Here is a 14,688-nt window from a genome sequence, read left to right as displayed (position 1 = left end):
CAGCTCTCCGTGTGTGCGGCGCCATTCCTGGGCAGGCTGAACTTTTCTTTTCATGCTGGGCGGCTCTCCTTATGGGGTGCACTCCATGCATGTGGGGCTCCCCTACGCAGGGACACCCCTGCGTGGCAGGGCACTCCTTGTGTGCATTAGCACTGCACATGGGCCAGCTACACACGGGTCACAGAGGCCTGGGGTTTGAACGGTGCACCTCCCATGTGGTAGACGGATGCCCTATCCACTGGGCCAAGTCCACTTCTCTGTGTGTTTTTATTGTACTTTTTTATGTTGTTTATTTTCATTGGATTCTTGGTAATCTTTGGTTGTGGTAACATGCTTCAAACCTTGTCGGATGGGTTCTTCTGCAGTTGAATAGGTCTATTTTCCTAATGGGTTCTTATTTTGAAGAAAGATATGTGCTACTAGCCTTTGTATATGTCATAGGATAAGTTAACAAGCTAGTTTTTCTTTAAAATACATAGATGAGGAGGGGAAGCGGCTGTGGCTCAATGATTGGGCTTCTGTCTACTATATGGGAAGCCCTGGGTTTGCATCCCAGGGCCTCCTTGTGAAGGCAGGCTGGCCCACACCCATGGAGAGCTGATGGCTCTTGCCCTTGGAGAGCTGACAGCCCGCTCCCGCAGAGAGCTGGCACAGCAAGATGATGCAACAAAAGGAGACAAGCAGACACAGAAGAATGCACAGGAAATGGACACAGAGAGCAGACAGCAAGCAAGCTGCAAGGGGAGGGGGGAATAAATTAAAAAATATAAAAAAATATATAGATGAGGAGTATGCAGTCATCTGGAAGGAACAATTGACAAAGGAAGGAAAGAAGGAAGGCAGGCTCTACTCAGGGCTTATGGATGTTTTGAATAAAGCACTATGAAAATACTTTTTTCTGCATGTGAAGGGTTTTAAGGAAGGTTTCCCAGTAGAGGGTACATTTGAGAGGAGATTTAAAAATTGCATTTTCTCCTTATTAAAAAATGACAGTTATAAAAAGTTCAAGAACAAAATATGCATTATGTCAAAAGTGGATGTTCTTTTTTTTTTAAAGATTTATTTTATTTTATTTAATTCCACCCCCCTTCCCTGGTTGTCTGTTCTCTGTGTCTATTTTGCTGCGTCTTGTTTCTTTGTCCGCTTCTGTTGTTGTCAGCGGCACAGGAAGTGTGGGCGGCGCCATTCCTGGGCAGGCTGCACTTTCTTTCGCGCTGGGCGGCTCTCCTTATGGGGCGCACTCCTTGCGTGTGGGGCTCCCCTACGCGGGGGACACCCCTGCGTGGCAGGGCACTCCTTGCGCTCCTTGCGCGCATCAGCACTGCGCATGGGCCAGCTCCACACGGGTCAAGGAGGCCCGGGGTTTGAACCGTGGACCTCCCATGTGGTAGACGGACGCCCTAACCACTGGGCCAAGTCCGTTTCCCAAAAGTGGATGTTCTTAATCTTTACTTTCTTCTATCTTAGTCTGCTCAAACCATTTCTATATACTCCAGTGTATTCTCATATATATATATATATATATATATATATATATATATATATAGCACTTATGTACAAGAATATACTCAAACTTTTAATTTTAGAAGTCAAAATCGGGGAGTGGATATAGCTCAAGTATTTGAGTGCCTGTTTCTCATGTATGAGGTCCTGGGTTTGATCCCCAGTGTTTCCTAAAAACAAAACAAACAAAAAGTGAACTCTCATTAGGGAGTGAATATAGCTCAGTGATTGAGCGCCTGCTTCCCAGTGCCCTGGCTTCAGTCCTTGGTACCTCCTTAAAGAAAAAAAATAAAAATTGGGATCATAGTTCCTTTATGCTTCTTTCTTTTTAAAAAACATTTATTTTATTTATTTATTTCTCCCTTCCTCCCCCCATTGCTGTTTACACTTGAAAATGAGAACCCCTGGTCTAGAAGGAGTAGTTCGGTTCAGTGTTTACTCTTTGGCAACCTGATAGCCAAACTTGCCTAAGGGAAGATGTCACCTCCACTTATATTGTGGTTGGTGAGAAACAAAGCAGGCTAGAAAGGACTAGAAAACTCCTAGTCTACTGATTTGGATTTCAGGTTTTGAGATGTGGGGAGTGGCTGGCATAGCTGTAGCTGTTACAGAAGAATCGAAAGCATTCAATTCAGTTCAACTGTCCACTTGCAATTCTTACTACCAAGACAGTGGCAACTTTTAAAGGGATATAGGCTCTGTATATGGAAGAACTTCACTTTGTTTTGGACTGGTACAATTGTATCCATTTGGTATTTAATTTGTGTTTTTCCGTTATCAGTAAAGAATTACTAGTGTGTTTTCTATTCCTTGTCTTTAAAGGTAAGCAGCTGCTCCCTTTATCTAGCAGTGTACATAGCAGTGTGGGACAGGTGACCTGGCAGTCTTCAGGAGAAGCATCAAACCTGGTTCGAATGAGAAACCAGTCCCTTGGACAGTCTGCACCTTCTCTTACTGCTGGCTTGGTAAGTGTTAATAAGGATGGTGACTTGCTCTCTGGACAGATCTTTGATTCTCACTTGTCATTGCCATATCTGTTGTTTTCCTTTTTTTTATGATTTGGATAATTTAATTTTCCAAAGTGAAATATAGAACAAGAATGGAATTTAATAAGTGTATATTCCAGTTGCTCTTTCATGCTGTGACTGGCTCTCATTATATATTACAGTCAAGAAAAAGTTCATTTGGTTGAAACTTCTATGAATAAATTTCCTGGGAAAGAACTTTTCTTTTTATAAAAAGGATTCTGAATCTTGTGAAGTTGTGTTGTTTCTGTATACAGCTCTGGGGTACACATATTTAGTTCCAGAAGGATAGGAAACATGTTTAGCACATACTAGGCACTTAAATATATATTAGATGAAAGAATGAGCCCTTTTCTTGTCCAGGCTTTTTTGAATAGACAGGGCCTAACAAAAGTTAAGCTGTGTAGTTTGGGCAGGTTGTTTTTGGCACAAGTTGTTTTCTGCCCTAACTTGCTTCTTGAACTCTTTACCCTCAGTGGCCGTTGCTCTTTTTATTTAAGGTACACGTTGACTTTCTACTATCTTATATTGTTTCCTCTATCCAAAGGACAAGGCAAACTAATATTTGCAGGATACAATAACAAAAACTTATTCTTTTTAAAATATAATCTCATCTACACTTTGAAACTGTATACCTTTGGGTTTACATATGTGGAGTAGAAAACTTTGTACATATGTCCATTCTGGGAAGTGGTGGTAGAGAGAGGAAGTCTTCATGCAATAGATAGAAAGCTGATTTTTGGATCAAAGAGTTTCCTCTGATTCTTAGGCCTCAGGGAGAATCAAGATCACTTTTAAAATTTCCCTCCTCCCCAACTTTTCTTTCGAAATTTTCAAACGTAGAGAAAAATGGAAAGAATGGCACAGTGAACACCCAAATATGTTTTACTTAGATTAACCAGTTTGTAAACATTTTGCAATATGTGTTTTATCTGTGTTTATGTATACTTTTTTTCCTGAAACATATCAAAGTAAGTTGTATGACACCTCACTCCTAAGTATTTCTCCTAAGATCAAGAGCAGTCTCCCACATTGCAGTGACAGATACAGACCATTATTTATCTTGTCATAGCTTGCAAAATTGTGCAGGAGAGAGTGTAAATGACAATGTAAACTATAATCCATGCTTATAATCCATGCTCAGCTCTTAGAACTCAACTGAGAGCAACCAGGCATAGGGTTTGTCTCTTTCTGGCCCTCCTCAGTCAGTCTTGCTGTGCTGATTTCTTCCTAAGTTCAGCTGTAAGCTATTAGGCATGTAGCAGGGCTTGTCTTCTCTTGAGCTGTTCCATGGGTCCAACCTCTTGGAGACTTAAGTGTTTAAGTGATCCTCTAGTCCTCTCACTTGGCAGGACCTAATGTGGCTGCTTCCTTTTCCTGTGTCTGTGTCTGTCTTTCACTGTGTCTCCATTTATATCAGACCAGCGAGGGGGCAGAAACCCAAGCTGGCTCATGCCTCACTGATGTAGTACAATCAGAAACCCTAAAGCGGGATTCTTAACCTGTTTTATTCCCGAGACCTCTTTGCCAGTCAGATGAAAACCACGGAACCCTTCTTAGAATGTAGGGCAGCAGATAGTTTTATGACACTCAACTGTTGGGTCTAACAACTACCATAATTTCGAAGTATGGATGAGCAATAATTCATTCCTATTTATTGCTGAACAGTATTCCATTGTATGGCTATACCACATCTTATCTGTCTTATTAGTTGATGGATGTTAGTGTCGTTTCCACCCTTTGGCTATTGTGAATAATGCTGCTGTTAATATCTATGTACAAACTTTGTGTGGATATTTGCTTTCATTTCTCTTGGGTATGCACCTAGGAATGTAATTTCTGGGTCATATGGTAACTCTGTATTTAATCATTTGAGGAACTGGCAGGCTGTTTTCCAAAGTGTTTATACTGTTTTACATTCCCACCATCATGGTTTTGATTCTCCATATTGTTGGCTTTTTTTAGCACTAACAAGCCAACACTTCTTAAAAATTTATTTATTTATTTATTTTCTCTCCCCCCAGTTGTCTGTTCTCTGTGTCCATTTTGCTGTGTGCTCTTTGTCTCCTTCTGTTGTTGTCAGTGGCACAGGAATCTGTGTTTCTTTTTGTTGCATCATCTTATTGTGTCAGCTTTCCGTGTGTGTGGTGCCATTCCTGGGCAGGCTGAACTTTCTTTCGCCCTGGGGGGCTCTCCTTACGGGGCGCACTCCTTGCGCGTGGAGGTCCCCTACGTGGGGACACCCCTGCGTGGCAGGGCACTCCTTGCGTGCATCAGCACTGCGCGTGGGCCAGCTCCACATGGGTCAGGGAGGCCCGGGGTTTGAACCGCGGACCTCCCATGTGATAGGCAGACGCCCTAACCACTGGGCCAAGTCTGCTTCCCCCAATACTTTTTATTGTAGCCACCTTAGTGGGGAGGAAGTGTGGTTTTGATTTTCAAAATCAATCTCATTGTGGTTTTGATTTTCATTTCCCTAATGGCTGATAACGTTGAGCATCTTTGCTTGTGCTTATTGGCCATTTGTATATCTTCTTTGAAGCCTACCTATTTAAATTATTTACCCTTATAAAATTTTGTTGAGTTGTAAGAGTTCTTTTTATATTCTGTATATCAGATATGTAATATGCATGTATCATTCCCATTCTGTGAATTATCTTTCACTTTCTTGATATTGTCCTCTGAAGCACAAAAGTTTTAAATTTTGATGAAATCCATTTTGCCAGTATTTTCTTTTGTTGCTCATGCTTTTGATGTCGTTCTTAAGAACCCATTGCCAAATTCCAGCTCTTGAAGATTTGCTCCAAAGTTTTCTCTAAGAATTTTGTAGCTCTGCTTCTTCCATTTAGGTTTTTGATCCATTTAATTCATTTTTGCATGTGGCGTGAAATCAGAGTCCAGCTTCATTATTTTGCACGTAGATATTCAGTTGTCCCAGCAACCAAGACTAATCTTCCCCTATTGAATTATAAAATATCTATCTCTAGTTAGCGTACTTTCTTTTAACGTCTATTTTTGTCTTTTATTAGTATAGCTACTCTAGCTTTTTGTGATTGGTGTTTGCATGATGTATTGTTTTCTATTCTTTTACTTATCAATGAGTTGTTCTTATTTTCTTAATAATCAGGTACAGTTAAAATCCAGTCTTAAATGTGGCATAGGAAAGAGCTCTAGCTTGGAATTCAGAAGACCAAGATCAGTCTGATATCAGCTATTTGAATTTGAGTAAAAGACTAAATTGACTTGAACCTCTGTTTTCTCATTGGTAAAATGAGATTAATTCCTGCTTTGTTGTCTCATGGGTATGTTAACCAGTATCTGCATCTGTTATCTGTGTCTTCTAAAGTTCTGATACAAAGCCACTTGAATATATCAACCCATTTGTCTACTCTGCCTTTCTATTCCCCACGTAAACCATTTCTTTATTGGTTGTACCCAGTCTTGTCACAAAGCACCATCACCTACCCAGTAGTCCAAAGCCAGAGATCTGGAAGTCCTCTTTGTTTCTTTTTTGCATTATCCTCCAACCCGCCACCTAATCAGTGAGTTAACCGTAGCTTCCAGCATCTCTAGGCTATCTATTTCTTTTCTTTATCATAGGCTTTGTATAATCTAAGCCATATTTACAATCTCTTGCTCAGGTTATTGCAGTGGACTTTTGACTGTTGACTTTGTGTTCACTCTTCTTCATTTTTAGACCATTCTCCACCCTAAAGTGTTCTTTCAAAAACACAAATTTGATCACTCTTCTTTCTTTGTCATTTGGTTAATACTTATCCAGCACCAATGTTTAGACATTCATACTTAAAATCTTCTCATAGCTTTCTATAGCAGTCATTATAAAATACAATTATAATTGTTAAAAAAATGAAGTTCTGATACATATGACTGTATGGATGAACCATGAAGACATGATGTTGAGTGAAATAAGCCAAACACAAAAGAACAAATGTTGTATGATCTCATAGACTTGAAATAATTAGAATAATCAAATTCATAGAGTCTAAAGCTAAATTATCTGTTACCAGGAATGGTGATGGGAATTGGGAGTTTATACTTAAGTTGTTAAGAGTTTTTATTTGGTTTGATGGAAAAGTTTTGGTAATGGGTGGTGGTGATGGTAACAGTACATGATGAGCTAACAGCTCTGAATTATATATTTGAACCTGATTACAGGGGGAAATTTTAGATTGTATATATGGTAACTAGAATAAAAATAAAAATAAACAAAAAACCCATAGGACTGTATAACAGAAACAGTGAACCCTAATATAAACCATGGGTTATATTTAATAGTACAATTATAAAAATGTGCTTCTATCAATTGTAACATAAGTCACCAAAGTAATGCAAAGTGTTATCTCTCTGAGCCTGGACTTTTGGTTGAAATAATTCATACTGAAGTTGTCCTAATCAGTGAACTGTACTGAATATTGGCGTTTTAAAAGATCTTGTAAATCCCAAGAATCTTATAATTAGAAGAGCTTAACAAATTCTTCAGATAAACTTTTTTTTTTCCTATCTGATTATGGTATTGTCTTTTTGGTATGTCGCTTCACTGCACCGGGGGCCTGTACCTCTCCATGTGGGTCTGGGATGCCCATTTTTCTTTTTTTACCAGGAGGTCCCAGGGATCAAACCTGGGTCCACCATGTGGTAAACGGGAGCTCAGTTGCCTGAGTCATAGCTGTTTCCCTCCAGATAAACTTTTGGGATTCTTTCTCACTTCATTGGCAGACATCATCTTTACAGGGTTGACCATTTTCAAGGAATGAGTCTTTTTCCATGATCATGTTCCTAGTCTACGTGTCATGTTGTACCTGGTACATAGTAAGCAATGCATAATTATTTATTAAAGAAGTAAAAAATTTTTGGAAAAATGTTCGTTAAGTGACATTTGCTGGTCAGATTAATACTTGTTTGAAGTATAATGTCCTTAAAAGATTATTGATCTAATTTGTCAGTAGCCTGAAATCATGTAACACAGATCTCTATTTTTAGCCTTGTCCTAATCATAGTTTTTATCAACTACTGGGATTAAGGCATAGAAATAAGATTTATCACATATGCTGATGGCACAATGTTCCCCATGCTTAACAATAAATTCAGTCAGAGTCTCATGAACAGAAGTGATGGCACCAAAAAACCTAGCAAAATAAAATTTAACAGAGAGAAATGTAAACTTTGAAAAATCAAAAGCCCCAAACGTATTTAGCACTGACTTTAAGTCTCTTGAATGTGAAATACTTGAAGGGTTTTAATTGATTTCTAAGGTTAGCATTCTAACATGGTTACCAATGTAAACTGTGGCAATCTAAGACTGAATTAGGAATATTGTTAGCATATCTGAAATAAGGGTTGTGTTAATTCTGTTGAGCACTTTATCATCAGCTCCCATGTTGAATATGGTATAACATTTTAAATGCCCCTTTTTTAATGTATTTTAATAATATATAGGACTTTATTTTAGGCATATATCAACTGTACTTTTAAAGGTAATAACAAAAATCTGAGATATTATAACCTTTTCCCTTCCTTCTTTTTTTTAATATCTTTAAACATTTTGGTTCTTTTTCTGTTGTGGTAAAATATATATAACTTGAAATTTACCATTTTAACCATTTTTAAGTAGGAAATTCAGTGGCATTAAGTACATTCACAATGATGTAACTATTACTGCTATTTGTAGAACCCTTTCATCATCCCACACAGACCCTCCATTCCCATTAAGCAATATCTCCCCATTCCCTTCTTCCCCCAGTCCCTGGAAACATCTATTCTACTTTCTGTCTCTGTGACTCTGCCTATTCTATATACTTCACATAAATGGAATCTTATGATATTTGTCCTTTTGTGTCTGGCTTATTTCACTTAGTGTATTAGTTAGCCAAAGGGGTGCTGATGCAAAATACCAGAAATCTGCGAGGCATTATAAAGGGTATTTATTTGGGGTAGGAGCTTACAGATACCAGGCCGTAAAGCATAAGTTACTTCCCTCACCAAAGTCTATTTGGAGCAAGATGGCTGCTGATGTCTGTGAGGGCTCAGGCTTCCTGGGTTCCTGCATTTCTGGGGCTTGCTTTTCTCTGGGTTCAAGGTTCTTTTTTTCCTGGGCCTGGCTTCTCTTTCCTCTGTGAGCTTACTTCCCAGGGCTCCAGCTTAAGTCTTCAGCATCAAACTCAAACATCAAAACTCCATCAGAAAAACCCTCAACTCTGTTCTTTGCCATACTTTTTATCTGTGAGTCCCCACCTACGAAGGGGTGGGGACTCAATGCCCTAATGATGTGGTCCAATCAAAACCCCAGTCATAATTCAGTCATGCCCAGGTACAGATCGGATTACAAACATAATCCAATATTTCTTTTTGGAATTCATCAATAATATCAAACTGCTACACTTTGTGTAATTTTTTCAGGGTTTATCCATGTTGTCACATGTATCAGAACTTCATTCCTTTTTATGGCTGAATAGTATTCCATTGTATGTATATGCCACATTTTGTTTATCCATTCTTCTTTTGATGGAAATTTGGGTTGTTTCTACCTTTTGGCTACTATGAATAATTCTGTCACGAACATTTGTGTGCAGGTATCTGAGTCAATTCTTTTGGATATATCTCTAAGAGTAGAATTCTGGGTTTTATGATAATTCTATATTTAACATTTTGAGGAATGCTCCAAAATATTTTTTGTAACAGTTGTAGCATTTTATGTTGCCACCAGCAATTTAAGTTTTTCCATATCCTTTCTGACACTTATGTTCTGTTTTACTGGTAATAACTATTTTAGTGGGAGCCAAGTGGTTTTGATTTGCATTTACCTAATGAATAATGATGTTGAACATCTTTTCATGTGGCTTATTGACCATTTGTATATCTTCTTTGAAGAAATGTCTTTTCAGATTCTTTGCCTGTGTCTTAATTGGGTTGTTTTTGTTGTTGAATTGTAGGAGTTTTAAACTATATTCTGTATATTTCTGTTTTAGTTTGCTAAAGCTCCTGGGAGCAAAATACCAGAAATGGTTTGGCTTTTATAATGGGAATTTAGTAGGGGAGAATCTTACAGTTCTGAGACTGTGAAAATGTCCAGATCAAGGCATCAATCATCAGAGATATGGTCTTACCAAGATTATCTGCTGGTGATCCTGGAATCCTATCATGTGGCAAGGCAAAATGGAGGGCAGTTTCTGCTGATGTCCCTGCCTTCCCCTCCAGGCTCAATTTTTCCCCAAGCTCAGCTGTAGGTGATCATACACATGGCTCATCTCTTTCTTCTCCTTATTTCAGGCTCCTCCACTGATTCCAGCCTCTGGTCGCTCTCTTAGCCTCTTAGGGTTTCTCTGTCTGTCTGTCTTTCTGCAGCTGTAGGCAATCCTGGAGTCTTCTCTATCATGGCAGCAAATGACAGCTGTCTTTCTCTGTGACTTTTCCATTTATAAAGGACTCCAGTAAAAGGATTAAGACCTACCCTGTGTCCTACAATCTAGTCAGAGGTCCTTAACTGAAGCAATCTAATCAAAAGTGATCTAATCAAAGGGTCCCTTAACTGGATCTAAACAAAAGACCCCACATGCAGTGGACTTCCATGCACAGGAATGGGTTAACTTAAGAACATGATTTTCTGGGGTCCACAAAAGACTCAAACTAGGGCAATCCCTTATCAAATATATGATTTACAAATACTTTCACCCATTCTCTTGGTTGTCTTTTTACCCTTTTGATAGTGTTCTTAGGAGAAAAAAAATTTTTTAAAATTTTGATATGGTCTCATTCATTCATTTTCAGTGTCATATTTAAGAAACCATTGCCAAATCCCCGGTCATGAAGACGTTCTGCTTTGTTTTCTTCTAAGAGTTGTATAGTTTTAGCTCCTAAATTTAAGTCTTTAATCTATTTTGAGTTAATTTTTCCTATTATTCTTAACTATTATGATCATTCCTTAATTTTCCTCTATGACTTTGTGGTAGATTGAATTGAATTATGTACCCCAATTTAGACATGTTCGTAATCTTAATCTGCATTCCTGTGGGTGTGAACCCTTTGTAAATAGGATCTCTTGAAGAAGTTTTTAGTTCAGTTGTGGGCCAACTGATTGGGGGTAGGTGGGTCTTAATCTAGAGTAATGGAGGCTTTATAAAGAGGTCTTGGAAGTCACAGAAGTGAAGAAAGGAGAGGACATTTCTATGTAACAGGAAAGCCAAGGAACCCTGGGGATTGCCTATAGCTAGTACCAGAACACTAAGGACCCTGGGAGAAGGCATGGTCTTGCTAACACCTTGATTTGAACTTCTGGCCTCTGAAAGTGCGAGCCAATAAATTCCCATTGTTTAAGCCAAAACCAGTTTGTGGTATTTGTGATAGCTCAGGGGTAACTAAGACAGCTTTAAAGAGAAAAACCCATAGGTATTTGTTTTACCTACTTATTCAGTTTTATTAACAGACTCTAGATTCAGCAACTTCCTTTTTCATTCCTACCTTTCTGCAGTTTAGCTTTGCATTTTCTACTGTGAAAGTTAGGGAGATGTAATGTATATACCTGAATCACAGTTATTGAGGTATAGTTTACATGCAGTAAAATTCACCAGTTTTAACTATAATTTGATAAGTTTTGACAGATGTATACAGTTGTTCTACTACCATAATAATTATAACAGAACATTTCTATTACCCCAAAAAGTTCTCTTGTAATCTTTTGCACTCTGTTCTCTCCCCTAAGCCCCAGCTCTTGGGAACTCTGATCTACTTTGTGTCAGTGTTGTTTCGCCATTTCCAAAATTTCATATAAATGGAATCATACCAATACGTAATCTTTTATGTCTCGCTTATTTCACTTAGCGTAATAGTTTTGAAATTCATCTAATTTTTTCTTAAGCTTTTTATTTTTAAGTAATCTCAAACTTAAAACAGGATAGTTGCAAAAATATTACAAACCCAATCAGAGAACTCTAGCATTACCCTCCCCCCATACCCAGTCCACCAATTTTAACGTTTTACCCTCCCTTATCTCTTTAATATTTGAAAGGTTGTTATCCATGTTGCTTTGAATATCAGTAGTTCATTCCTTTTTATTTCTTAGAAATGTTCCATTATAAGAGTGTATCAGATTTTGTTTATTCACCAGTTGATGCCTGTTTGGATTGTTTTATTTTTCCCTGTTATGGATAAAGCTGCTATGAAAGTTTGTGTTCAAATATTCGTGTGGACATGTGTTTTAATTTCTCTTGTATAAATACCTTAGAGTAAGATTGCTGGGGTGTGTAGTATGTGTTTATACAACATTGCCAAACAGTTTTCAAAAGTGGCTATACCATTTTTGCGTAATTTATGAGTTTTAGTTGCTTCACATCTGTGGCAGTTTGATATTATTTATGAATTCCAAAAGAGATGTAGATTATGTTTGTAAACTGGTGTGTTCCTCTGGGCATGATAACCCTTTGATTGTATTAGATTTAGCTGAGACATCTGATTAAATTATCTTAACATTGTTGCTCAAATGTGGTCTCTCTCTGAACCAAACTTAACATATAAATGCATTACCTTCGCCCCAGTGTGGGACATGACTCTTGGGGATGAGCCTCCTTGGCACTGAGGGATTATTACCAAACACCAATGAGCAATGCAACTAGAAAAAAACCTTGAATAAAAGGGGGAAAAGGTAAGGACAAATGAGTTTATATGACTAAGAGACTACAAAATGACTCAGGAGGTCTTCCCAGAGGTAATGCTATGCACATCTCAGCAGGATCTCATAGGCAGCCAAAGTAGATACTACCCCAAATAGTGGGGCTCCTAAGGGCTCTAGATACCCAGGTCCTGCGGTCATGGCAGATAGCTCCAGTGGTTGGTGCCTTGCCAGTGGGCCCTACTTTGTAGATTGTACTCCTTAGTGTGACAGAGTTGGATTCAGATATGACTTCTGTACACATGCCTCTTCTGTCCCCTTTATTTGAACCTATGGTTGGTGCTGGAGTTGGTAGGTATACCTCCAAGAGACTTGAATCTCTGGGCTGTCCATGTGCCACCTGGGCCCTGAGCCTCAGCAGAGTGGCAACACCTACTTTCCAGTTCATTGGACTCACCCAGAACAACTAACAAGGAGGTGAGGATGGATAACCACCACACCAAGGAACCGAGAGAGTCTAAACTGCAAGCAAGAGAGTCCCATCCATCAGTCATATGGGACTGAATCCCCTTCTCAATTAGAGGTGGAGTGCACATCACCATCCCAGAATCCTCAGGACTGGGGAATAAAATGTGGACTAGAGTGGACTTACTGGTATTCTACTATAGGCTTATTGTGATTCTAGCAATGGAAGAAATGATATCATTGATGTGGAGACAGTGGCCACTGGAGATGCTGAAGTCAGGGAGAAGGACAAAGAAGTTATAATATGGGGGCAGTTTCAGGACTTGGAATTGTTCTGAGTGACATTGCAATGACAGAAATGGCCATAACCTACAGAATTGAATGGGAGAGAGTGTAAACTACAATGTAAACTATAATCCATGCTTAGTGGCAATGTTCCAAAATGTGTTCATCAGTTGGAATGAATGTACCACACTAATGAAAGAAGTTGTTATTGTGGGGAAGAGTGAGAAGTATGGGGAGTGGGGCATATGGGAATCCCTTATATTTTTTAGTGTAACATTTTATGTTATCTAAGTATCTTTCAAAAATAAAAAATATGTTTTTAAAAATTGTTACTCTTAGGGCTTTGGTTCAACCACATCATTAGAGTGTGTCTCAGATTCTGATAAAACAGACTCTTACACAGAAGTAGAGACACAGAGAAAAAGACACAGCAGAGGAGAGAACTTAGTTTTGATGCTGAGCCACAGGGAGAGTTGAGCCATTCATCTCAGAGTTTACAGCTGACCTTCTGACGAGACCATAGCAGCTGAGCCTGGAAAGAAATGAGCCCCAGGGAGAGAGACAAGCCTTATGCTAGCCTACACCTGAGATCAGAAGAAGCTGGGACCATGGAGTCTTAAGAGGAAGAGTAAGGCTGAACCCTCACAGACATCACCTACCATCTTGTGTCAACATGTGGCAACAGACTTTGGGTGAGAAAGTATCTCTTATGGTACCTTGAACCAGACTCTTTAGGGCCTTGTAACTCTAAGCTTCTACCCCAAATAAATACCCTTTATAAATGCCAACAGAGTTCTGGTGCTTTGCATCAGCACTCCTTTGGCTGATAAAAACAACATCCCCACCAGTAGTACTTATTATCATTGTATTAGTTTTAACCATCCCTAGTGGGTGTGTGGGGGTATCTCATTGTGGTTTTAATTTGCATTTCCCTAATAGTTGATGAGTGGAGCATCTTCTTATGTGCTTATTTGCTATTCATGTATGGTGAAGTGACTTCAAATATTTATTTGTTTGTTTGCTTATTTATTTATTTTAAGGGGGTAGTGAAGATACTGTTCAAATATATATATATATTTATTTATTTTAAGGGGGTACTGGAACTCATACATGCGAAGCAGATGCTCAACCACTGAGCTATACCTGCTCTTGTTCAAATATTTTGACTTAAAGTTTTCTTATTATTGATTTTTAAGAGTTCTTTGCTTTGGGTACAGGTTATCAGATATATGCTTTGCAAATATTTTCTCCTGTCTGTGGCTCACCTTTTCATTTTTTTATCAGTGTTTTATATAAAGATCAAAACATAAAAAATATGCAAAACCTATTGTATTTACCTATACTAACCAACAATTGAAAGTTGAAAATTGAAAATTCACATTATCTGTAATAGCTTTAAATATGAAATGCTTAAAGATAAATTTGAGGAATCACTTGCAAAACCCCTACACAAAAACTACAAACATTACTGAGAGAGATTGAAGAAGACCTCAGTGAGTGGAGAGAGAGGGCATGTTCATGGATTGGAAGACTCAATATCATTCACATGTCAATTCTGCTCATTCATCTATAGATTCAATGCAGTCCCAATAAAAATCGAAGCAGTCTCTTTCCAAAATTGACAAGGTGATCTAAAATTTATATTGAAATGCAAATGACCTTGAAAGATGTTGTAGTGTGCCAGCAGCTATGACAAATACCACACAATGGGTTTGCTTAAACAACGGAATTTGTGTCATGAATTTAGAGGCTGGAAGGCTTGCTTCTTTCCTATGGTGGGTAATGTTC

The 14,688-nt window shown here is 38.5% G+C and overlaps 1 protein-coding gene across 7 annotated transcripts in view; it reads left to right on the top strand.

Annotated features, from left to right (window-relative positions):
- The window catches only part of MAST2 (microtubule associated serine/threonine kinase 2), a 236,912-nt gene that overhangs the window by 46,796 nt on the left and 175,428 nt on the right, over positions 1-14,688 (top strand). For all 7 annotated transcript variants that reach the window (XM_058303653.2, XM_058303651.2, XM_058303652.2 and 4 more), the window contains exon 3: positions 2,326-2,468. In XM_058303653.2, the coding sequence (XP_058159636.1) occupies positions 2,326-2,468 (143 nt within the window). The remainder of the gene's footprint in view (positions 1-2,325; positions 2,469-14,688) is intronic.

This window comes from Dasypus novemcinctus, chromosome 9, assembly GCF_030445035.2.
Source record: "Dasypus novemcinctus isolate mDasNov1 chromosome 9, mDasNov1.1.hap2, whole genome shotgun sequence".
NCBI lineage: Eukaryota > Metazoa > Chordata > Mammalia > Cingulata > Dasypodidae > Dasypus > Dasypus novemcinctus.
The sequence above is the reverse complement of the archived record's forward strand: the minus strand, read 5'-3'. Positions and strand labels throughout refer to the sequence as shown.